At 42.2% G+C, this 24,760-nt stretch overlaps 1 protein-coding gene across 2 annotated transcripts in view; it reads right to left on the reverse strand.

Annotated features, from left to right (window-relative positions):
- LOC107394547 (oxysterol-binding protein-related protein 10) overlaps positions 1–24,760 on the reverse strand; it is a 99,651-nt gene that overhangs the window by 61,211 nt on the left and 13,680 nt on the right. For both annotated transcript variants that reach the window (XM_070547597.1, XM_070547596.1), the window contains exons 2-4: positions 19,217–19,392; positions 4,757–4,836; positions 1,394–1,462 (exon numbers count right to left, since the gene is read on the reverse strand). In XM_070547597.1, coding sequence (XP_070403698.1) covers positions 1,394–1,462; positions 4,757–4,836; positions 19,217–19,392 — 325 coding nt within the window. The remainder of the gene's footprint in view (positions 1–1,393; positions 1,463–4,756; positions 4,837–19,216; positions 19,393–24,760) is intronic.

The raw sequence follows: 24,760 nt of genomic DNA on the forward strand, positions 1-24,760 counted from the left end.
ACCGCTTTTTTTTAACTCTGAACCGCTTAAATAACCTTAATTCCCTCCAACCTGACACAGCCAAGCAAAACAACGGAAGTTTCGATTTCGCCATGGAACAGAACGCGTAGACGGCTTTGCCGCTGGCCGCTGCCGCGGATCGCCTCCCGTGTGTCGAGCCCATTAGAGCAGGGTAACGTCTAAAACCGACTGGAATCCGGCACTTACGATGCTAGCGCACTCCTGCTAACGCTACACCAAGCTAAAGCAACAGTCTGGTGTAGCAAACGGTTGAATGCTAAGCTAATCACTTAGCTCTGATACACAAATGATAAAATTCCTTTTAGTTTCCCTCGTACAGTTAGCTTGAACACACTGACATTAATTCAATGCAGGTCAAGTTAGCATTCAAGCTAGGTTGGTGTGCTACATTGACTGTGTGAGCGTGTCAGGGGAAGGACTAAGGAGAAATTAAACTTTATGAAAGGTAACTTAATTTAGGTCAAATTTAAGTATTTCTAAGTAGCTTAAGTGTTTAAACGACGTAGCCCAACTTTAGTAAAACTTTCAGAAGATCAATCACTGGATGTTCATCTACAACTGATTCACTTTGGGAGTAAACGCCCTTCTACCCTAGAAAACGTCATCTCAGTTTTAGGATGGCAGACTGTGGTTGGATGCATCACCTGTCAGGTAAAGTGGCAAACATTTAAAGCGAAAGACAAAAAGCCAAACTGTTGCCACCAAATGTGGCAGCATCCGTTTATTCATTTCCTTCCAAAGACTCAGAGTGAACATAAACTCCTTCACCTTTTAAAATTAAATAAATCCGGCTACATCTCATCTGCCAAACAGGTCTGTTATCATTGAGCCTCCAATGCCGGCTGCCTCATCAGCAGAGTAGATGCGATAACGATCTTTGTGGCACTGCGGCTCAGAGAGGAATTAGACCACAGAAGCAGCAGTAATGACGGCTGCAGCTTCGGAAACGCTCCACAGTCAGCCAGCAGGAACAAAACAGCCACCTAAGCTCCACAAGGCACAAAGGTAAAGGAGACCAGCTCTCGCCTCCCTCCACTTTCACATTGCTCGCCCAGTTTTTTTATCTTCTTTTGATTACTTTTCCCAATATTACTGAGCATGGTAATTAGACCTTCTTATAGCTCCAGCTGTGCAGCTGTTTGAACTGCTACAGAGCTACATGTGGAATAATGGAGCTGGCAATGAGGCGGCATGATGAGTCTGTAGGGTTTAATTGGGTAAGAAGGCATGAAAAAGTGGGTTTTTGTAGTGTGTGTGCGTGTGTGTGTGTGTGTGTGTGTGTGTGTGTGTGTGTGTGTGTGTGTGTGTGTGTGTGTGTGTGTGTGTGTGTGTGTGTGTGTGTGTGTGTGTGTGTGTGTGTGTGTGTACTCACTAAAACTTCTTGGCCTCCTCCAGCTCTCTCCACACTGAGGTGTTCATCTGAACCTTTTAGCTTCCTCACCTGCAACAAAATAGACCAAATGCAAATATTTCAGTAATTTTGCATCATTGCATGTAACCGTTTCCAATCTGGAAAGAAGAATTAATACAAAAGGAAGAAACATGAACTCCTAAACATCTGTAAGCCTCATTTCAATATCTCCAGTGAACCAGATTTCACTGTAATCTTTTAATGCGGTCTCAAACCTTGGAGTTCACCTGGACAACGGACTGGACTGGAGAAAGAACAGCGAAGCCGTTTACAAGAAGGGACACATCACACTGCACTTCTTGAGGATGCTTAGGTCCTTCAATGTCTGTAGCAAGATGCTGCAGATCTTCTACAAGTCTGTTGTTGAGAGTGTAATCTCTTCAGCCATGGTCTGGTGGGGTAGCAGCATCAGAAGCAGGGACCTGAAAAGGCTCAACAGCCTAATAAAAAAGGCTGGTTCTGTTCTGGGGACGACTGTGGAACCACTGGAGGAGATCATGCAAAGAAGGATTCTCCAGAGAATCAAGAAAATGATAGACAACCCTGAGCATTCTCTTCACAAGACTGTCCGACAACGGAAGAGTGTCTTCAGTCAGAGGCTTCTTCAGTTTCGCTGCAACACTGACCGCTACTGGAGATCCTTCCTGCCAACAGCCATTGTAATATACAATAACTCTTTGATGACTTGATTATTATTATTATTCTGAGCTACTACAGCAATCAATTTCCCTCTGGGATTAATAAAGTATTTTTGAATCGAATTTGAATTGATTAAGAAAAATTGTGTGGATTTACAGTGAATGGGAAACATAAATGGAAAGCTGTTATAGAGTGTGTTCTCATTAAATGCATGCTTTATTCACTTTAAAAAAACATTTATTGCTAAATGACATAATCAGACACCTGCAGCACCTAGGTTTCATTTAGACAGTTTATACTTTAAGTGGTAGATTTGACTTGTCAAGCACAATCTCCCCTTTTTCTGAAACTCAAATCCATCTCTCACACGTCACTCAACGCTGCATAAAACCCAAAATAAAGTCGGTAAAACATAAAATTCAAAGCTGCAACGCAATAATCCACAAAGCAATGGATGAGTCACGGTGGTGGGGCTCATTTATATAGAAACTTTAGGACAGAGTCGACTGCAAAACCAAAAAGTTTCGAAGAGAAACTTTAAACTTGGAGATATTTCTGACATCCACACGCATGGCTGAGCCTCGCTGTCACCACCGACTGTGGAGCGCCAGAAAAAGCTCAGCATCATCTTGTTCTTTACTGGAACGGGCGAGTGGGGGTGCAGGGATACAGACAGAACTCACAAATATGTAAAATAATTCACTGAAGCAAAACTAAAATATAAACCCTCTAATCTCACAACCAATAAAATAGCAGATAACGTTATTATTCTGCAGCTAGAGCTGTCAGAAAGGAGCATAATGATGGGACGTTTACACCTTCACCCTGCAGTCAAACAGCAGGGGTGTGCTACTTCCTGATTCATTAATGTCAACTCAAGTTCTTAAAGTATTCCTAAACAATGATATGAATCAAGCATCATCTCTCCTAGACCTTTTACTTGTGGTCCAAGTTTATTCCTAATCTGGTTGCATTTTAGCCCAATTATATTTTTGCATTCCTCTTTACTTAATTGGATTTTCTTTTTCCTTTTTAGCGTACTGTGAAAAAGTCAAGACAATGAATTCTTTGCTTTCTGCAGCGACGTGACATTTCTGCTAACATTTATTATCTGGAAACAGGAGACTTGCTTGTTCTAATAAGCATCCATGGAGAAAAGCTGAAAGAAACCTCTAAATAACTGGAGATAAAGTTTTATTTTTTTTCTTAAATTTTAACACCAATTAAAAATCTTCACACCTGAATACAAAGACTAATTCAGAAACCAATAAGAAGAAGAAGAAACACTCCTAGTTGGAAGGGAGCGAGTAAAACGCCACTACAGTGATCCCTCGTTTATCGCTGTAGATGCGTTCCAGACCTGGCCGCGATAGGTGAAAATCCGCGAAGTAGGGACACCATATTTACAGTACAGTACTATATTGAATTATTGTATGATCACATTTTCTTTTTGTGGGTAAAACTCAAGGAAAAAAAATTTTACTTGGTTTTTTTAATAGTTTTATTACAAAAAGTGCATTTTATGATGAAATTGATGAAAAAAAACCAGGAATTTCTTGATATTTCGCATAGAAAAATGCTGCGAATCGGTGAAAAATACAGCGAATCAGCGAATTTCCCTTGAATAAGGCTCCAAAGAAAAAATCCGCGAAGTCGTGAATCCGCCATAAACGAACCGCGAAGTAGTGAGGGATCACTGTATTACGTTACGCGCCGCTTTCACATCTAGTGGAAAGGCGGCTTTAGGCTTCACATTCCAGCATTATTAATAGGGATGTAAGAAAATATCGATATGGCAATATATCGTGATATTTTTCCCAGCAATATTATATCGACATTCAAAAGCTGTGTATCGGAAATATCGATATGGCAATATATCGTGATATTTTTTCCTGTGATTATTACATCAATATTCCATGTATCTAATTCTTGAAAGAATTTACATGCAAACATTTGTGTATTTTCTTTTCGTTTTGTGCAATTCAATCGCCACCCGCTAGTTGGCAGCAGTGTGCAACGGGTTTTGTTTCCACCATTGAAATGTAAATCCCTCCATCACAGTTCAGATACCTCATGTTAAACATGTTACGTATCAGATTTGACTGTTTATTGAACATTCTTACAATAAATTCAGCAAAAAAATTGCTTGTAACGTCTGACTGAATGTATCGCAACATATCGTGATATATCGTATCGTCTCCCCTGTATCGTGATATGTATCGTATCGCCAGAATTTCAAAAATACACATCCCTGATTATTAACATGTTAGAGACTTTTATCCCCCATGTCCAAAAATTTACTCTCTGAAAGTTTATTGCCCCACCCCATCCCCTCTATAATTCAGTGGGACTTTCAGCCATGATGTGATGGTTAGTGAAAACCACCCAGAAAAAAACATAAGTGTGTATTTAAGCATTTCTGTCACATTTCCTTTAAAATACAGAGGCAATAAAGCAGAAATGGATCATGCCAGGACTTCTTGTGCATCTTCTGGACAAAATGAGGAAGCTGTCAGAAATGCTAAAGGCAGACTGAGGCTGGTTGTAGAAACAGAAAACCTTTATAAACAGACAAAAAGGACAGAAAGTTCAGGACTTCTGGCACCCTTCTGCTCCTGAGAAGCTACAGTGTTTGAAACGGTGATATGTTTATAAGTCTGAAGCACTGCGAGGATCTGTCCTTACCTTGGCGCTGCTGTCGGAGTGGCGTCTGGCGCACGCTTGGAGCTGACTCATCCAAAACTGCTGCTCCTTAGCATCTGCAGCTACAACATCAACACAGAAATGCAAAATAATGAATGACGTTCATCTGTGTCTCACATCAGTGCGTCTACCTCTGCTGAAGTCTACTGATGAGGGAAAATAAAACAACTCAATACCTCATAATCAGATTCTTCATTTGACTCTTTCATTTTTACTGACAAATCTTGAATTTAGGCCAATAAACAATTAAATTTTTGTTTCTCTGGGATAAACATTTATATGCGTTGGCTTAATAAATGTAGACTGACTAATAAAGAGGAATGACAGACAGCTCACTGAAGGGCCGACTTACTAACCCAGAAGACACTGACTGGCCGTCTGCTGTCCCCGTTCAGAATAGCATCCTTCTGATCTCATTTCACTGACTCATTATTGAAGAGGGACGTCTAAAAGAGGACTAACGAGTAAAGGCTTCAGGGAAACTAGAGCTGGAGGACAACAGAGGAACATTAAACCTAACTTCATCAGAAATGTACTGTCGACCAGGCCAACTACCATTATTGGAGTAAATTTGATGATTTCATTACAGACAATTCAAAATTAATCTTGGGGTTAGAAAGGCTTCGTCATGTTTTCTCGTCTTTTTCTGCCGACAGCCGGCACTTTGGCTGTTATCTGTCACTTATGTGCTGCTGGTTCTTCCTCTGCGGTTTTAAACAGGAAGCCCGTTGATTAGTCTGAGCACTGCTGCTCCTAGTGGCTGTAGGTGGTCTAGCATCCCAGCATGAAAAAAATGCTAAAATTATTGATTGCCTTGCATCTCGTGACACATTCCCTCCGACAACCCATCCTGCCCCCTTGGGGGCCGTGCCCCACTAATTGAGAAGCACTGCTCTAAACTAAGGTAAATGTGTTGAACGCGCATTGTTAGTATTAATAAAAAAGAAGAAAGGAGCAAAGCAATTCATGTTCCCAGACTTACCACAAAGACCAAACGTGGGTGCCACCCCAAATTTTTCTGTCTAAACAGTCTATAATGCAACACGGCAGAACCTCCAAACACAATTTTGTGGCTTCAGTCTTCAAATTTTAAAGAATCCGCCTTGTCTATCTTTATGTCAATTGACTAAACAAGTAGAACTCCTAAAGTCCTAAAAAGATGCGTTAAAGTACACCTAGCAGCCTTTGTGCATGCAACACAAACATAGTACAAAACAACAGTCTTTTGAAATGAGACGAAAACAAAAATCTGGGTTTGTTGGAAGCTCAAAGAACATTTAAGTCATGCTCTTGAATAGGCAACAGCCGTTAGAGTGACTCCCACAGATTGCTATGAATGAGGTCTGCTGCAGGTAAGATACTGACTAGTCAGACATTCAGTGACTAGTACTTGGTTCACTGAATCCCACACTTTAATGTTGCAAGATCATTTTTTCTGCTTATTTAATTTGTATAGGTCAATCACTCCTGCACCTACCGCTCTATAAAATTGTCATTTTTAATAGGAGAGGAGGAAACTTCATGCAAACGCGACAAGTGCATCAGAGACGATGTTTTCTCCCACTGAGAGAGGCTGCTCAGCTCCAACGTTAATACAGAATCACCTGTTGTGAGCCACATTTCTGCAAAAATACTAAGTAGCTTTTTCCCTCCATTATCTATCATCCTGAAGGGGCCATTCAGCCCCAACCGAAGCGACCCAACAACTTTCCTCTGTGACATGCACAAGCTCAGCTATGATTATAAATAATTAGCAGTCTGCATTGAGGAGAGCAGCCACTGGATGAGTCTACGCTAATGTGCACCTGTTCGTATGCTGATACAAGTCGTATGTTACCAGGATGCTCTCCAGCAGGGAGAAAAGTGCAGCGCTGAAAAGGCATTAAGCAGTTTTTTGTGTAACAAGAGCTGGAGACTTGGAAGTGACGCGCTGACAGCTCAATTTATTTGACGAATACGAGGTTGTGCTGCAAGCGGAGAGGCCTAACAGCCAAATAAGGAGCTGGTCTGTGTGTGCCCATTTAAACTGAGCTACAATAGACGGCCGCCATGATCCGAATGTCTTATTTAAATGTCAATATCCATCCCATGAGGCAGATGAACAAAATCTGAACGTCGCTGAGGGTGTGAGACAGACTGAAAAACAGAGAAACCTCCTTCTCAGTCAATGAAGACTCCACTACCACCACCACCATCAAATTACAGCCATTTTAATTACAGGCCTGTGGAAGATATTATTGGTTATGATAATGTAAAGTCTGAGGATTAATGCTTGGACCAGCAGTTTAATTGAATTTGTGCCGGCAGACTTTATGAGCGGACTACTTTAAACATACATTTTCAACAAAACTGACAAGCTGACAGGGACTTGAATGGATGGGTGAGCTGCAATTACAGTGACCAGCTCATAAAAACATCACAATGATGCTCAATATAATAAAAACCTTATCGTTGCTGTGGCTAAACCTCTATTATGAGCTGAATGGGTAATTTCAGGTTTAACTTGATGTCTAATTATCATTTATAACCTTGTCTATTTCCTGCTGCATGCTTCTTTTGTGACAAGTTAATGCGACGCAGCTAATTTTAATTTTGTATCCAAGACAGTAAAGTGGGCTTAATCAGAATAATTCAGCTTTATTTCAATAAATGTTAAACACAGTGTGAGAAAGTCAGAGAGTGAGCTATCAAAACTCTAAATCTGATCATCTGATAACCCCAAAGAATTAGATATCTAGCAGAGATTTAACTATAGGGATGTAAGAAAATTTCTATTCACGGAAATATCGCAATATTTTTGTGTTGCAATACTAATCATGATACAGATGATATATCAACTAACCCAACAAACTTAAGACAAGGATTTCATTGCCTAAGATGCAGCTTTTGTATGTGTTTCTTGTGTCAGCCATTACGCACATTTTGTAAACTGCCTTCTATGCTATGGAGGGTGCGTGCAAGCAGATCCGCTCCGTGACGGCTGATGTTTGAGCATCCCACAAAAGTCATTTTTTATATATATAAACCAGATTGGTTGGTGCCTCGATGGCCACTTGGTGCCCTAAGTAGTGAATGAACAGCTCCATCTCAGGCCTACACGGTGTTGGCGTCACCACTGAACCTCTTGTTTGCACTCCAACTTGTTTAGCATTCAGGTCCTGTCAGATGAAACTTATTTAACGTATTTATTACGTCATGTATGTTTAAGAGACATCATATATTGTAGTGTCTTCCCTGCATTGTGATACATATCTTATTGCCCTCCCTATAGTGTGATACGTATTGTATCGTCCTCCCTGTATTGTGATACGCATCATATCGTCCTCCCTGTATTGTGATACGCATCATATCGTCCTCCCTGTATTGTGATACATATCGTATCGTCTTCCCTGCAGTGATACGTATCGTATCATCCTCCCTGCAGTGATACGTATCGTATCGTCCTCCCTGTAGTGTGATACGTATTGTATCATCCTCCCTGGATTGTGATACATATCGTATCGTCCTCCCTGGATTGTGATGTATAACATATTGCGTCTCCTGTATTATATATTGCATCGATTCCTCTTTCCTTCCTGTATTGTGACGTACAGATTTTTGACAATACACACAAGTTTTTCACCCATATCCATTTCCTACCCCCATCCAACCACGTTCCTCCCAAACATGGTCTGTCTTTACTCCTGTAGATTTCCAGGACATATGCCTCATTCAGAAACACATGAAACCAACCTCATGCCCAGCTGATTTCATTCCTACTACCTTGTTCGGCAGGATTTTTGACCAAATTGGCCCATGCATTGTAGATTGTATTAATTTATCCCTACAATCTGGCTCTGTACCATCTGTTTTCAAACATGCAGTTGTTGAACCTATCCTTAAAAAACAAGTTTGGACTATCTCAGCCTAAAAATTACAGACCCATTTATAAATTACTCTCTCTCTAAAATATTGGAAAAGGTTGTGGCAGATCAACTGATTACTTTTCTGGAACTACACAACAGTTTTGACAAATTCTAATCTGGCTTTCGTAAAAAGCATTCAACAGAAACAGCTTTGCTTAAAGTTTCCAGCGAATTATGATGGTTGCAGACAATGGGGAAGTTAGTATGGTTAGATCTTTCTGCAGCTTTTGACACCGTTGATCACAGCACCTTAATTAACAGACTTCGTGACTCGGTGGAGATCTCTGGAACTCTTCTAGACTGGTTTAGATTGTACCTTTTTAAAAGAAGTTACAGTGTCTGTATAAACCAAATCATGTCAGATTCTACCGATCTGTTTTGTGGGGTACCCCAAGGCTCTGTTTTGGGTCCACTCTTGTTTCTACTATTCATACTGCACACAGTCTTGGATAGAAAACTGATTCTTATCATCATGTCTCATCACCTGTATGAAGATGGCATTCAGCTGTACTGCTCCTTCAGGGCTTCTGTGTTCTATAAACTGTCTGAATTACTAGTGTCTATCAACCATCACCGGCTGGCTAGAAGAAAATTTACTTGAGTCGGTAGCATTTACTTGGTCGGTAACAAGATGGCACCTGTGCTTGGCTTAGCTGCGGTCACCGGCTAACAAGATGGCACCTGTGCTTGGCTTAGCTGCGGTCAACGGCCATTTTTTCAAACCTTTCTCCACTAACCTCCTCTTTTCCACCTTGCTCCTGTCTGTGATCCTCTTCGGTAGTGTCCCTGCTACAACTCCTATGATCGCCAGACTCGTTTGTCTTTCCATTCGTTCACGATCGCTCAAGATGCACCGAGGATGTACCTTCCTGTTTGTTAACCTGATAGGCGTGCTGGCCCGGAGCCAAATGATTCCTACCAGGACGCCTCCAGCGATGTTTATCCGGTCCTGGGAAAACGTCGGAGGAAAAGAGGTAAACGAGCAGGAATCCAGGTGAGAATAAGTCTTCTCTTAAAGCGTGGTTTATCTAGTAAACATTGGCGTGATCTTCTAGCTTCTTGTCCTTTGTTTGGCGACCTGAGCGCCACTTCCGCATTCCCGCCAGGCCGTGTTGCGGCGCGGTTTCTCTGTCCAAGTTTTTTAAGGTCGGTTTATCCTCACTCTTCAGTGGCTTCTCCTCCTGTTCCCTCCATGAGTGGTTTTTATAAACACTGTGGATCTAACCTTACTAATTTACGTCCACTAACTCCAGCTGTTTCTGTAGTTTCTGATTCCTCCACCTCACTCAGCATGGCTCTATTAAATACCTGCTCTGTTAACAATAAGTCCTTCCTGCTCAATGATTTAATTCTCTCTAAAAACCTGGATTTTATGTTTCTGACTGAAGTTTGGCAGCAAACATCTGATTATTCTGGTCTGATTGAACTCTGCCTGAGTGGTTATTCTTTTCTTAGCCAGCCCCAGGGTTCTGGTCGTGGTGGAGGCCTAGCTGGTGTTTTCAGAGACCATCTTCCATGTAGCTCTACAACCTCTGGTCACTTTGCTTCCTTTGAACTGCAGCTGATTAAAGTCGGGCGTAAGGACCCGTTCTACTGGGCTGTGGTCTATCGTCCACCTGGTCCAAATGGTTCTTTCCTTCAGGAGTTTAGTGACTTTCTATCCTCCACTGTGAAGCTGTCCAGACTGGTGATTGTGGGTGACTTTAACCATGTTGATGATGCCTCAGACCACTTTGCCATGAATTTCTCCAGCCTTATGGACTCCTTCAGCTTTACCCATCATGTTTCTGGCCCCACACACACCAGGGGGCACACTCTAGACCTTGTTTTTACCCTGGGTCTAAATGCTGACAGTGTTTGTCCTGAGGACGTTTATATTTCAGATCACCATTGCATTTTCTTTAACTTGTCAGTTTCTGCGTCCCCACCTCCTGCTCGCCGTATGGTTAGTTCTCGTTTTCTTAATGAGAGCACGGATATCAATTTTTTCTGCTGCCTTTGATCCACCCTGTTCTTCTGATAACGACCCAGATTCCTTAACTTCTCAGTTTAACGAGCACTGCCTCTCCATTCTGGACAACATCTGTCCTGTCAGAACCAGATCAGTTCCTGCAGTGAACCCTACTCCCTGGATTCATGACAGCCTGAAGCGCCAATACAGAAAAATTGAGCGTTTGTGGAAGAAAACCCATCTCCACGTCCATCTGCTGCACCTAAAGGACCTTCTGACATCCTTTAACTCTGCAGCCAGAGAAGCAAGAGTTTCCTATTTTTCCAACCTGGTGTCCCAAAGCAAAGGGAACCCCAAGGTGCTGTTTAACACCATCAGCAGCATTGTCTCTCCTGCCTCTCCTACAGCCTCCATCCACTCTGTTGCAGACTGTGAGAACTTTCTCTTTCTTTGTGGACAAAGTCAATAAGGTTAGATCTAGCATCTCTCCTTCAGCCTTATCGCTGCCTCTTCCGACTCCAACCAGGCCCGTCATCCTAGATAGCTTTGCTCGTGTTTCTTTGCCTGAGTTAACCAAACTAGTTAACTCTGTGAAGACCTCTGCATGCCCCCTCGACATCTTACCCTCATCTTTGTTTAAAAGTGCTTTACAGGCTTCTTATTCTCAATGTTTTCCTTCCTACCCACCTGAATCTTTGCTTGACCGTATATTTAAATTCAAGACGGGCACAAAAGTTATTAGGGAAAGTATATAATCTTATTTGCTCATATGATTCAACATCCCTAGAGCAACTAAAATCTAAGTGGGAAGGAGATTTAAGAGAACAAATTTCAGACATAATGTGGCAGAAAGTCAAGATTGTTCATAGGTTGCACTGGTCAAAAGCCAGATTATCCAAGATTAGATCAGATGTGGACCCAGTATGTGACAGATGTTAGCAGGACTCTGCAGACCTTGTCCACATGTTTTGGACTTGCCCTAAACTACACAATTTCTGGCTTTCAATCTTTGAAACCTTTTCTAAGGTGTTGAAAGTTTCAGTCGACCCATCTCCTTTTATTGCTGTATTTGGGGTCACACCACAGAACAAACAGATTAATAAGAGGCAGGGTAATATGTTGGCTTTTTGTACATTTCTTGCCCGACATCTCATCTTGACCAGGTGGAAGGACCGACATTCCCCTGCGTATTCACATTGGATTAAAGAGGTTATGACATAAATAAAACTTGGGGGAAAAAAACAGGCACTGTGTCCACAGCTCGATCATTAAATTCTATGACATTTGGCAGCCCTTCCTGACTTTCTTAGAAAAATTTGAGGCAGAGAAATTGAGGCAATAAGGTAAAATCAGGATTTCTTGTTCAGCTTAGATAGTAGCTCAAGTTTGATCCCGTTTACATGGTATTAGCCTAGCGGGTGGGGATTGTTCAATCACCTCAGGTAGTATAGTTTTGTTGTCCTGAGTGTGTGTGTCTTTTTGTTATTGCTGTTTTTGTTTTTTGTACTCTTGTCACATTTTTTTTCTCTTACCTGTATTGTTGCATACACGTATGCTTGAACAATGGCTGGATTTTGTGTCAGTAAAATGAAAAAGGCTAATAAACAGACTTTGAATTTAAAAAAAAAGTGCTTTTCAGTCCATCGGTCCCAGCGTGCTTTCTATAATTAATGCTTCTCTGGTTTCTGGTCAGGTCCCTGCTTACTTTAAGAACGCTGTAATCCACCCGCTTCTTAAAAAACCGAGTCTTGACGCCTCTCTCCATAGCAGCTTCAGACCCATCTCTAAACTTCCATTCATCTCCAAGATCTTGGAAAAGTTTGTGGCTAAACAACTCACAGCTGCTCTTGATGAACATAACATCTATGATTGCTTACAGTCAGGTTTTCATAGAGCTAATTCTACTAAAACAGCTCTTCTTGGGGTCTCTAATGACCTTCTGACTCACAGTGATGCAGGGGACTGTTCTGTTCTGATCCTGTAGGACCTGACTGCAGCCTTTGACACTGTAGACCATCACCTGCTACTGGAGAGGCTGAGAGACTGGGTAGGCCTATCAGGAACTGCTCTGGAGTGGTTATCCTCTTATCTTTCTGAGCGCTCCTTTTCTGTGGCCGTCTCCAAGTTTAGGTCCTCCACCACCTCCCTTACCCATGGTGTCCCACAAGGTTCTGTGCTGGGGCCTCTGCTCTTCCTCCTCTATCTGCTTCCTCTTCAGCACATCCTGAGCTCCTTCAAAGGAATCTCCTACCATCTTTATGCAGATGACAAACTGTACATCTCCTTTAAGCCCCATGAGCTGTCTAAGCTGCAGCTGTTACACACCTGCTTGGACTCTATCAAAACCTGGATGGCTGGGAGATTTCTACAGCTGAATGAAGATAAGACTGAGATCCTCATATGTGCCCCAGACAAGCTGGCTCCCAAAGTCAGAGACTCTCTTGGTCAGCTTGCTTCTCACACCAAACCCTCTGTCAGGAATCTTGGTGTGACCCAGCTCTCACCCTGGATTCTCATGTCAGTTCTCTTGTTCGCTCTTCCTTCTTCCATCTCAGGAACATTGCTAAGCTGAGTCCCATTCTGTCCTGCTCTGAACTTGAGACATTTCTCCACACCTTCATCTCCTCACGCTTAGACTACTGTAACTCTTTTCACGTGTCTGAGCAGAACCTCCCTGAACCGTCTACAGGTGGTTCAGAATGCCTGTGCTCGGCATCTGACCAAGTCCTCCAAATACACCCACATCACCCTGCTTCTCCTCCAGCTTCATTGGTTGCCAGTCAACTTCAGGGTTCATCTCAAGATCCTGGTTCTGGTCTATAGGGCCTTACATGGACAAGCACCATCTTACATTGGTGATCTTCTTAGTCCCTACACCCCCAGCAGATCCCTGAGGTCCAGTGATCAAAGCCTACTGGTTGTGCAGCGCAGCAGGCTAAAGACCAAAGGTAACAGATCATTTGCTGCTGTGGCCCCCACAAAATAGCCCTTGACTGCTTTCAGTTGGTCCAGAACTCTGCAGCGAGGCTCCTAACTGGAGCAAACAGAAGAGCACACATCACTCCTATTCTAATGTCTGTGCACTGGTTACCCGTTAACTTTAGAATTAATTTTAGAATCCTGACTATAACTTTCAATGCTCTACATCAGGGCTATTCAATTCCAGGCCTCGAGGGCATGTTTTAGTTTTAACCCTGCTTCAACACATCACATTTAATCAGCAGGTGATTAACAGGCTTCTGCAGAGCCTGATGAGCTTCTGCACAGGTGAATCAACCACTCAATCTAGTGTGTTGGACCAGAGAAATCACTAAAACGTGCTCTACATGGTCAAGCTCCTCCCTGTATTACTGAACTGTTTAAGCCTTGTGCTCCAACCCGTACCCTCAGGTCCACACACCAGAACCTTCTAGAAGTTCCAAAGACCAGATATAAAAGTTGAGGCGATCGCTCCTTCCAGACTGTTGCGCCCCGACTCTGGAATGATCTTCCTGTATCCTTACACAGCATTGACAGTCCGGACACTTTTAAAAAACAGCTAAAGACCCTTTTATTTAAAGCTGCTTTTACCCTAAATCATTTGTTTTCTTATTTTTAACTCAAATGTGTAATCTTTCATCTGTTAATATAATTTTATGACTTTATTTTGTTTGATGTTAATCTATTTCTGTTTTGAGATCATTATGCTTTTATGACTTCATGTTTTCTTTTATTTTGATCTATGCGAAACACTTTGTGATTCTATGCCTGTGATAAGTGCTATATAAATAAAATGTGCTTACTACTTACACCCAAATTCCTCCATGTGATACACCGTGCTAATATTGAGGTTGACTCTGTTTTGTCATCAAAACTGACTGAATTCTTCAAGGCAAAGCTACAAAAAGGTATTCGAATTTTGGTTTACATTGGCACAATAAACATAATTGTGACATCTTACCTGGATTTTTCTACAAATATAACCATTAAACCCCCAGGAATGGGGGTGGGAACAAAAAATTAGCTATCTACCTAATCGTTCTCTTACCGTACGACAGTGTTTTCTTAATATCTGTGCAGTTTTACACCACTAACAGTTCAGTCTGGTGGGAAGTGACCTTCTAAAGATGACTGAAAAATTTAAATGTTAACTTTTATGTCAGAACTACATTTTCCTGACCGAGGGAAAATAAATGTCATCATTTCCTATTGGGAATGCAGTCTGGTGCTCTAGAAATGTAAGTTTGTGTTAATTAAAAACTCTCTGAATTGAATACATTTTCTTAACAGCTTTCTTTTATGTTGATTTTTCACATGAATACAAATCGTCCAACTTTATCCTAAAACGAACAAGTTTGAAAGTAGAAATTCTGCTGTAACAGAGTATAAACAGAAAAAAACCCTGTGTATTTTTGTAAATCTTTTTCCTTTTTAAATGTTAAGGCCAAGAACAAAAAAGGAAAAGAAATGTTCTTTGCAATTTTTTATTTGAGGCAATTATTGTTCTAATGTAACCTAAAAATATAACTCTTCGGCTAACAGGGGTGGTCACAGGAAGCTCGACTGAGTCAGCCTCCATGATTCACACCTAAAATACATAAAGTTAAGAGTGACGAGAGAAAGGTGCATCCTAATGATATAAAATCTCATCGTTCGCTGAGGCTTTGTATGATAAAACTGAACTGAGACAACGAGCTGCTATTCATCCTCCTTCTGAATCAAAAGTCCCACACAAACAATTCATACAATAAAAGCTCTGCGCTCCACTAGTTTAGAGCCTAATAAATTTCAGGCTATTTTCCATCAGGCTCCGGTTACTTGAACTGGTCTGTACAATGCACAATGGTGCCATTAAGAGCTCATCAGATTAATACAGCTAAACCCAAAACGTTGATAAATGACTCCACATCGAACCTAAAGGCTGCTCTGTTACCTGCTGAAAGCTTTTGGAGGTTTCCATGGTAACTGATACCAGATCTGGCCACTTTGTCCCAAGCTGTTTAGGCAAGTTGAAGTTTCTGACTTCTTGAATTCAATTGAAAAAATCTCAAAAGGACAATATTAAAGTTTTTCTTAGTGATTTTGGAAGTTTGGGATGTCTTCAGAGATCTGAATGCATTTTGTGGGTGGCATTGTATGTGCAGGATCCACTTGATGTTCTATAGGCATCATCCAACCTCACTGGGGTGCTGGAAATAGAAATGCCTCACTGTGTGAGTGACACAAGCAAGTCTAAACTCCTCTGTGGGATCACTGTTTCCTTTTAGTTCAGTTCACTGCATCTTAGAGTTATTCCAGAAAAATAGGCCATGTTATCCTGATATCATCCCCCCTCGAGACTGGGAGGGGACATTCCAGCAGCTCAAGTGGAGCAACTGTAACAAGAAGTTACTCTCGCCTCAGTAGACTCAGGTCTAAGAAACCTAAGGCCCAAGAGATAAAATGCTCCGAGTACAAGTATCAATTATTTCCATTGACCGCATTATTATTATTATCATTCTTGCAGGTGATTTAATGATTATTAGAATATTTCTTAAAAGTAAATATCAACAGTAACGATACATCGATCTACGTTGACACATTGATTATATGGTCATTGATCCAAAATGCAGAAATTGATGCACTTTTCCTTAGAAATAGTTTCATTTTGAAGACCCGCTGATATGGAGTATGGAGCAAGACTTCCGTACCACCATCTGGCGCCTTTTTTGGGGGGGGGGGGGGGGGGGGGGGCAAGTGCACTACCAATACTATCTATAGTGGCGACAAGTGTGCTGCTGACCTCTACTCAGAACGTTGTGGATCGGTGGGCAGAACACTTTGAAGACCTCCTCAATCCCACAAACACGTCTTCCAGTGAAGAAGCAGAATCTGGGGACTTTGAGTTGGGCTCTCAAATCTCTGGTGCTGATGTTACTGCGGTGGTTAAATGCTCCTCTGTGGCAAGGCTCCATGGGTGGTTAAGATCTGCCCGAAGTTCTTTAAGGCTCTGGATGTTATGGGGCTGTGTTGGCTGACGCGGCTCTGCAAAATCGCGTGGACATCGGGGCAGTCCCACTGGACTGGCAGACCAGGGTGGTGGTTCCCTTATTTAAAAAGGAGGACCACAAGGTGTGTTCCAACTACAGGGGGATCACACTCCTGAGCCTTCCGGGTAAGGTCTATTCAGGAGTTCTGGAGAGGAGGGTCCATTGGATTTTTGCACCTCAGATTCAGGAGGAGCAATGTGGTTTTCGTCCTGCTCGTGGAACACTGGACCAGGTCTATACCCTTAGGGGCATCCTGGAGGGTGCGTGGGAATTTGCCCAACCAGTCTACATGTGTTTCGTGGATTTGGAGAAGGCGTTTGATCGCGTCCTTCGGGGGGCCCTGTGGGGGTACTCCGGCAGTGTGGGGTACTAGGCCCTCTGATATGGGCTGTTAGGTCCCTGTATGACCGGTGTCAGAGCTTGGTCCACATTGCCAGCAGTAAGTGGGGCTCGTTCCCAGTGAGAGTTGGACTCCACCAAGGCTGCCCTTTGTCACCGATTCTGTTCTAAACCTTTATGGACAGGATTTCTAGGCGCAGCCAAGGTGTGGAGGGCAACCCATTTTGGTGACCTGAGGATCGGGTCTCTGCCTTTTGTTGATGATATGGTCCTTTTAGCTTCATCTGAACGTGATCTTCAGCTTTCACTGGAGCGGTTCGCAGCCAAGTGTGAAGCAGCTAAGATGAGAATCAGCTCCTCTAAATCTGAGACCATGGTCTTGATTCGGAAAAGGGTAGAATGCCTTCTCCGGGTCAGGGATGAGGTCCTGCCTCAAGTGGAGGAGTTCAAGTATCTCGGGGTCTTGTTCACGAGTGAGGGAAAACTGGAGCGTGACATCGATAGGCGGATTGGTGCTGCATCTGCAATGACGCGGGTGTTGTACCGTTCTGTCGTGGTGAAGAGAGAGCTGAGTCAGAAGGCAAAGCTCTCGATTTACCGGTGGATCTACGTTCCTACCCTCACTTATGGTCATGAGCTTTGGGTAGTGACCGAAAGAACGAGATCGCGGATACAAGCGGCAGAAATTAAGCGGCTCTCCCTTGGAGATAGGGTGAGAAGCTCGGCCATTCTGGAGGGGCTCAGAGTAGATTCGCTGCTCCTCCACATCAAGAGAAGCCAGTTGAGGTGGCTCGGGCATCTGGTCGGATGCCTCCTGGCACCTCCCTGGTGAGGTTTTCCGAGCACATCCAACCGGGAGGAGACCTAAAGGTAGACCCAGGACACACTGGAGGGACTGTCTCCCACCTGGCCAGGGAATGTCTTGGGATTTCTCCGGAGGAGCTGGCCCAAGTGGCTGGGGAGAGGGAAGTCTGGGCCTCTCGACTTAAGCCTGATTTATGCTTCTCCGTCTGCGTCAGTGCGGAGACACGCAAGGACGGAGTCGAGCCCACTTTTTTAAACATCCGTCGAACGAGACGGATTACGCAAGCTTGTGATTGGTCAGGATGCCGCTGTTGTTTACAGCGCCGCCATTGCAAAGAGAGCCGAGCATAACTAGCGGCAGACACGGAGAAGCTTGAAGAATATCTCTCGAAAAAACTCAAAAAATATGAACGTTTAATTCTCCCGTGACTGGAGGAGTGAAAAGATGCGCAGCAAGCGTTTTATTTGTGGACGGAAATGACAGGAAACGTGGGTTTAGAGGTGGGGAGCGCATGAAGCGGTGGGAGAATGAGAGACAAATATGTCCGTGTTAAAAGTCTCTTATATACACAAAAAACACAATATAAACACACTATCTTGGACCGATAGATGACAGGATACCACAGAACAGCTCTACACCCTCTGTGGTCCTGCCGGGCAATTGCTTTGCAACACTCCCCAGGAGACGGAGAAGCAAAAGAGCAAAATGCTTCCGTCAATCCGTGCGTGTCTGTCCCTTGCGGAGCTGACGGAGAAGCATAAACCAGGCTTTAGGCTTCTGCCCCCGCGACCTGACTCCGAATAAGCGGATGAAAATGCATGGATGGATGGATGGTTCCTCTGATATGCTGTTTTCCACCTGTTGCTGCGCATCACCAAGAATCTAGCGGCGTCATAGTGATCAGTGAGAAAATAGTAAAGAAATCATCTCATCTAGGGAATGATTATGTTCAATATCGTATATCGCTTCATATGATTGATGGATTCTAAATCAAATCAAACTGATAGCGAATTTAAGATATCGGCACACATCGAATCACAATCCACTGTATCGATATATTGTATCATGATGAAGCTAGCCATTTACAGCCCTAGTAATTATTATGTGCACTAAATATTTATATTCAAATGGCAAAGCAATAACTCAGAAGGTAGAGCAGGTTGTCCAGTTATCAATCGAGTCCAGCTTCCAACAGGAATCTCTTCTTTTGTGTTCTTGGGCAAGGCACTTCACCTAAATTGCCTGTGTAGGTGGTGGCCAGAGGGGCCAACTGCCCCAGGGCCGCTGTGGCTACGTAGTAGTAGCGACTAATAGACAATGCTTTGGGTTCCTACATAAAATCTGATCCATCATTATTTTTTTACACAAAAAATTACACACACACACACACACACACACCATCATCGCATGCAGTCAGTCGACGTTGAGGCATACCTCTAAGTTTGTACAACTCCCCGTTGACAGAGTTTACAATGAACATATATGGAGTCTCGTCACACGTGGTTACCGAGGCACCAATAAGGGGCAGGGACCCTCTGGGCTTCTGGTTCTTTCCCTGCTCGTTGACGAAGTACTGCAACTGGCCCAAATCCGGATCCAACACAAAGTACCTGCAAAGAGGACAAAAATAATAAGAAAAATAGAAGTTATGAACCAGAGAGGAAGATGGTTCATGCACTGCTGGCGTTATCATGATGTTGTTTTATGTTCACATTATCATGTTTACTGTTGGGACTTTTTAATTTTCCTTTTGCACAATCCTCTAAGTGTATGTGTGTGTGTGTGTGTGTGTGTGTGTGTGTGTGTGTGTGTGTGTGTGTGTGTGTGTGTGTGTGTGTGTGTGTGTGTGTGTGTGTGTGTGTGTGTGTGTGTGTGTGTGTGTGTGTGTGTGTGTGTGTGTGTGTGTGCGTGCGCGCGTTTGTAAGAGACCAAAGAAGTCTAAGGAGGTGGGTATATTCCTCCTAAACAAACTCACAGCATCCTTAAATCACTTTTTCTGCCATCCAGTAACTCCTCTGGATATTTGTAACCACAGACCTCTTCCTTCATATGCTAAACACACCTTTGCACGTGAGAAGGGAACGTTTGGTCACTTTGAAGCGGTTGTCTTGGGGGGGGATCTTGGTTGTGGGAATCAGAGGGAAGATCTCACAGCTAACGAATAATCTGAACTGGATCCATTTGAACATGATTTTTTAAACACAAACGTTTCCTCTAAACATTTGTTATTACCTGAAAACTCTGCTTCAATTTACTCAAAGTAATTAAAGCGGTTAGTATTTTCCCCATAAGTCACAAAGACATTAGAACATTTCACTGCTCCTGGACAGAAACGGCTATGATATTCAAGAACGCGACCCGTCTGCCCCGTTCAAAGGTGTATTACGATGCTACGGTTTAACACAGACCAGGGTGCACCATTTCCTGCAGAAGCTTTTATATTTGCCTTGTTTTCTTTCTGGTTTACAATCGTCTCCCTGAAATTCAAGAGGTTAAACACTCCATCCATGACTGCCCAGGCTGCAGTTATTGATCAGGACACAGCTGATCCTCTGTCCTGTCACGATGTGACAACTGAAGCGATCTCAAGCTAGATCCTGCCCGCTTTATCGCTCGGGTGCTGATTTTTTTAGATACATTCTGGCTTTAAAAAACAAACTTTGATCCTCTGTTACTATAATGCCAGCTAGGTGTGTGTACTGGCAAGAATCTGGTGGTATAGCAGGGGGGACAGTACTAAAAGCCAGATGATATTTGCAATTTTTAAAGGTCAACTTCATCTTTAATTATTATTTCTGGTTATATTTGATCACTCTGTGTTTTTCATTCAGGCTCAACATGAAAATACTCTTCTACCCCATTTCCTCCATTGGCTTCTGACAGAAAATAGAATGTGAAACGATAAGATTTGAAAAGCTTGACAGATCTACATCACACCGTCACTCAACATTCATGGACTCACCTTCCTTGACTCGCGACGAGGAAGGCTGTTGTTGCTTAAGCGTCCAGGAAACAGCAGAGAACGTCTTAGCTAGTAGAAGCTAACCGTTAGCATTAGCAACTCCACCACACAGCAGACCTCCTTCAGGCTTGTATTATTTGTGGAGAAACATCAACGTTGCAGAGCAAACAGTCAGTGGTAGAGTCGTGTTGCTGTTAACCAATCCAAGACGGGATGTCCAAATATCCGCGTTCTGGAATTTTCTCCTCCAGCTGATCTCTACCTCCTCAAACAGACTACAAGAGCTTATTTTCCCCAGAGAAACTACTTGCATGGTATTCATCCCTGCTAGAGAACACTCCAAATATGTTAAAATGTGAGTAAAGTTGACCTTTAAGACTGAATTTATTTGGAAAACTCAGGCAAGATGCTTCCAAGACACACTGAGTTCAAACTTCTTCGTCAGCAAGTTTGCGATCACGCACACGTATTGACGGGACACATTTTCCTTTTATGCTTCTCCGTTGGTGTGTCAGTGTTGCAAAGCAATTCTCCACCAGGACATTAGGAAGCGTATACCATTTCTGGAGGGACTGCCTACCATTACAGTGACGTCTCTTACATTTAAACGCAAAATTAACAAAAGGAGAAATGGCCAACATAGAGCACGTTTTCATTGTGATGGAACCGATTTATCTTCAGGAACAAAAAATTCGAAGCGAAGGAGATAGCAGCGTCAAGCGGGCAATTATGCTTGACTGTTGTTGGCCCGACCAATCACAGACATGCGCTCACCGTTGTGTTTCGACAGATTAAACAATCTGGCTTTACTTTGTCCGTCCTTGCTTGCTTGTCGGAGAAGCCTCGTGTTGAAGGATAATGGCAGCAGTGATATCTCTGTACCTCAACAGAGAAACAAGTAAACTAGGCTATATCGAAAGATCCCGTTGTTCCATCAGAATGAAGGCGGTAAAAACTGCTGCCACCTATCAGTCGGAGGTTGAATTGCAACACACAAAATAAACTGGAATTGTTCGCATGTAAATTTGTTAAAATTATTGAAACACTGCTTTTAAATATGGATTCTGTATCATAACATGAAATATCACAATATTTCAATGTTTTGATATTTTCTTACATACCTAATATTAACACTATGCTGTAGATTGTTTTTTTTTACTCATTACATAAAATTAAGACAAGAAATTCTGCAGAAATTGGATGCAGTAGCTTTAATAGACTCAAAAAAGGTCTAAATGAATCTTCTGTTAATGTAACTGGGTATTTCTCCTTTTCCTCATTCATTACATCATTTCATGTGATATTTGTATCATGCATGGCTTTAGAAGGAAGCTCTGTTAGTTTGTTCTTTTACTTGTGGCCTTTATCTCTGAACTCTACTGTTTTCCAGAGAGGATGCAGTGAATTCTGCGGTCTGAAAATTGATCCCCTGCTCAGTCTCATCCTCTTCCTTCAGCAGAGCCGCTGACTTGTGTCAACCAGAGCCAACCAGGGAACAATCTGCCTGCGTCAGTTTACATCCAGGCCTCACTTTTTCTCCCCCACACATTGCATGTAAACCGAACACACACAACATCAAGTCCTATTGGCCTGTTGTTCAGTCAGCAGAATGGAGGCTTTTACCGCCCGACCCCTCCAGGCAGTTTCAGCTTTGCAGCTAAAGCACATTGCAGACTTTTAACATGATGAATGGTGCTGGGGAGCAAGCCTTGGGCTTGATATTCACTATCTGATGTCAGAGTGTTGCTGATATTACCTGACCTGCAAGGCCACAGACCCAGCTCAGAGTCAAGTTTTTGCTTTTCCAGGGATGATGTAGCAGCAAACGGGAACAAACAGAACGGTAACCTTGCAGTTTTAAATCTATTATCTCTAAAGTGTTGCAGTCAGGGGCGTGTCCAGGGAGTGGCCTGGGGTAGCACATGCCACCCTTGGAATCTGATTAGCCACCCCAGGTGCCAAAACACTAAGTTTAATTTTAATACCTTTAAACAGGATTTTTATTGCCCACAAAAGGCTGGGGGTAAAACAAAAAAAGCATAACCATTGGTGCCACCCATGCACAAAGTTGTGCCTCACCTGGGCCACCCCATTTGAAAAGATCTGGACACGCCCCTGGTTGCAGTGAACAAAATATCTATACAGCAAAATATAGATGTACAAGCCTAATGGTACCGATATATAAGATTAGAAATAGCAGATTAATGGCACTTTTAGCTGATTTCCTGCTCCCAGATTCACTATTTTCTCCCTACCTGCAGGGGGCACCAAAGACACGAACGAGGAAGACAACTGGAGTTTAACCAAACAGTAGAATAGATTTAATTTTAATTTGATATTTGGAATTATGATGAATCATTTTAAAATTAATGATGTATTATAACACTACTGGAAACACGTAATTTCCAAATTTAAGGGACTATTTGACTGGTGGATTAAGAAATAAAAATCAACAATTCACCGATACCATAGCAGCTTCAGTCATCATGACTATGTTTGTAATTCATAAAAACGTAAAAAATTGTGATTTTATTAGAATTCTGAATCAAAGATTATGTATTAATATTGTTAAGTACCAACTATAAATATAAAGTTATCTCTTTTAGTTCAGTACTAAATAGGCTTTATTATTTTACTTGTCATAGAATCATTTTATGTTTATGTTTAAGTATTTAGCAGACGCTTTTGTTCAAAGCGACTTACAAGTGATAATCGGCATGTTGCCCTTGAGGTGAACAAAAATAACAACAACAACTTGACATCAATCATGGAGAGGAGGGAACAAGGAGTGGACGGTAGAGAGGGGTGACGGGTGCAGGGAGGGTGCTAGTTAAGAAGATGCTCTTTGAAGAGCAGGGTCTTCAGGAGTTCCTTGAAAATTGAAAAGGAAGCCCCTGTTCTGGTAGTGCTTGGTAGGTCATTCCACAAAAGTGGAACGATGTATGAGAAGAGTCTGGATTGTCCTGAGCGTGGTGTAGGCACTGCTAGCCGACGAGTCTGTGATGACCGGAGCGGCCGGGTCGAGACGTAAGCCTTTGCAAGAGGATTCAGGTAGATGGGAGCCGTACCATCTCGGACTTTATATGCTAGTGTTAGCAATTTTATTTATTATTCATAAGTTACAGTATCATATATGTTATATTAATCTCTTGTTCTTAATCCCTTATTGTTGTAAACTCTTATCAAACCAATCCCAGATGGAGTATCAGGACTAGTACCTTCAGCAAAATCCACATCAACTTTTATTTATGTCTACTGACCCCCTGGTAGAGGATATAATGGTGGTGAGTGCCAATTTTATTTTGTTATAAGTGTTATATTATTGTAGAATTACCTGATAAAATAAAATATTTTATATCATTGTTATATCACCATTAGACAATAGTTTAAAAACAATTTTTTATTCTCTCGCAATTGAGACCGTAAGTGGTAAAAGTCATGTGATTTCCACATTTATTAAACTGGCTTCAAAAAGAGAAATACTGCCTCTAATATTTATATTTAACTAAAATTATTGATACTGTATCATTCTGATAATGATTAATAAAAAGCAGCAGCACTGTTTGAGATAAGACTACTGTCGTGTGTAGTATTCGTACTATAGATGTCCTATTTTTATTAGATCTAATAAAATGCCTCCAACTCCGCATCATAACAAAAGTTTCAGCTTGATGTTTAATGAAAACCATCCAAATTTTACAGTTCCTATAATTTAAGACTTGAAAAAGTAATGCTGATTTATGGTTTTATTATTATTCACATAAATCACTACTATTACACTGTACAAAACAGCTTTGTCAAGACATTTGTCCACATTAAGAGCATCACATCTATTTCCTGATGCAGTTCCAATGATGCTGCACGACTAGCTAGTCAGCAATATTTCCACTTGTTAGATGGTTGGTTGGTTAATTAAAATAAAGCATGCTCAGGGGCACTTCGAGCAGGAAATGATGCACATAGCTTTTTATTGACAGATGCTTTCAGTAATGCTTGTTCTATGGTTACACGAGTGT

The sequence above is a fragment of the Nothobranchius furzeri genome, chromosome 19, assembly GCF_043380555.1.
Source record: "Nothobranchius furzeri strain GRZ-AD chromosome 19, NfurGRZ-RIMD1, whole genome shotgun sequence".
Taxonomy (NCBI): Eukaryota; Metazoa; Chordata; class Actinopteri; order Cyprinodontiformes; family Nothobranchiidae; genus Nothobranchius; species Nothobranchius furzeri.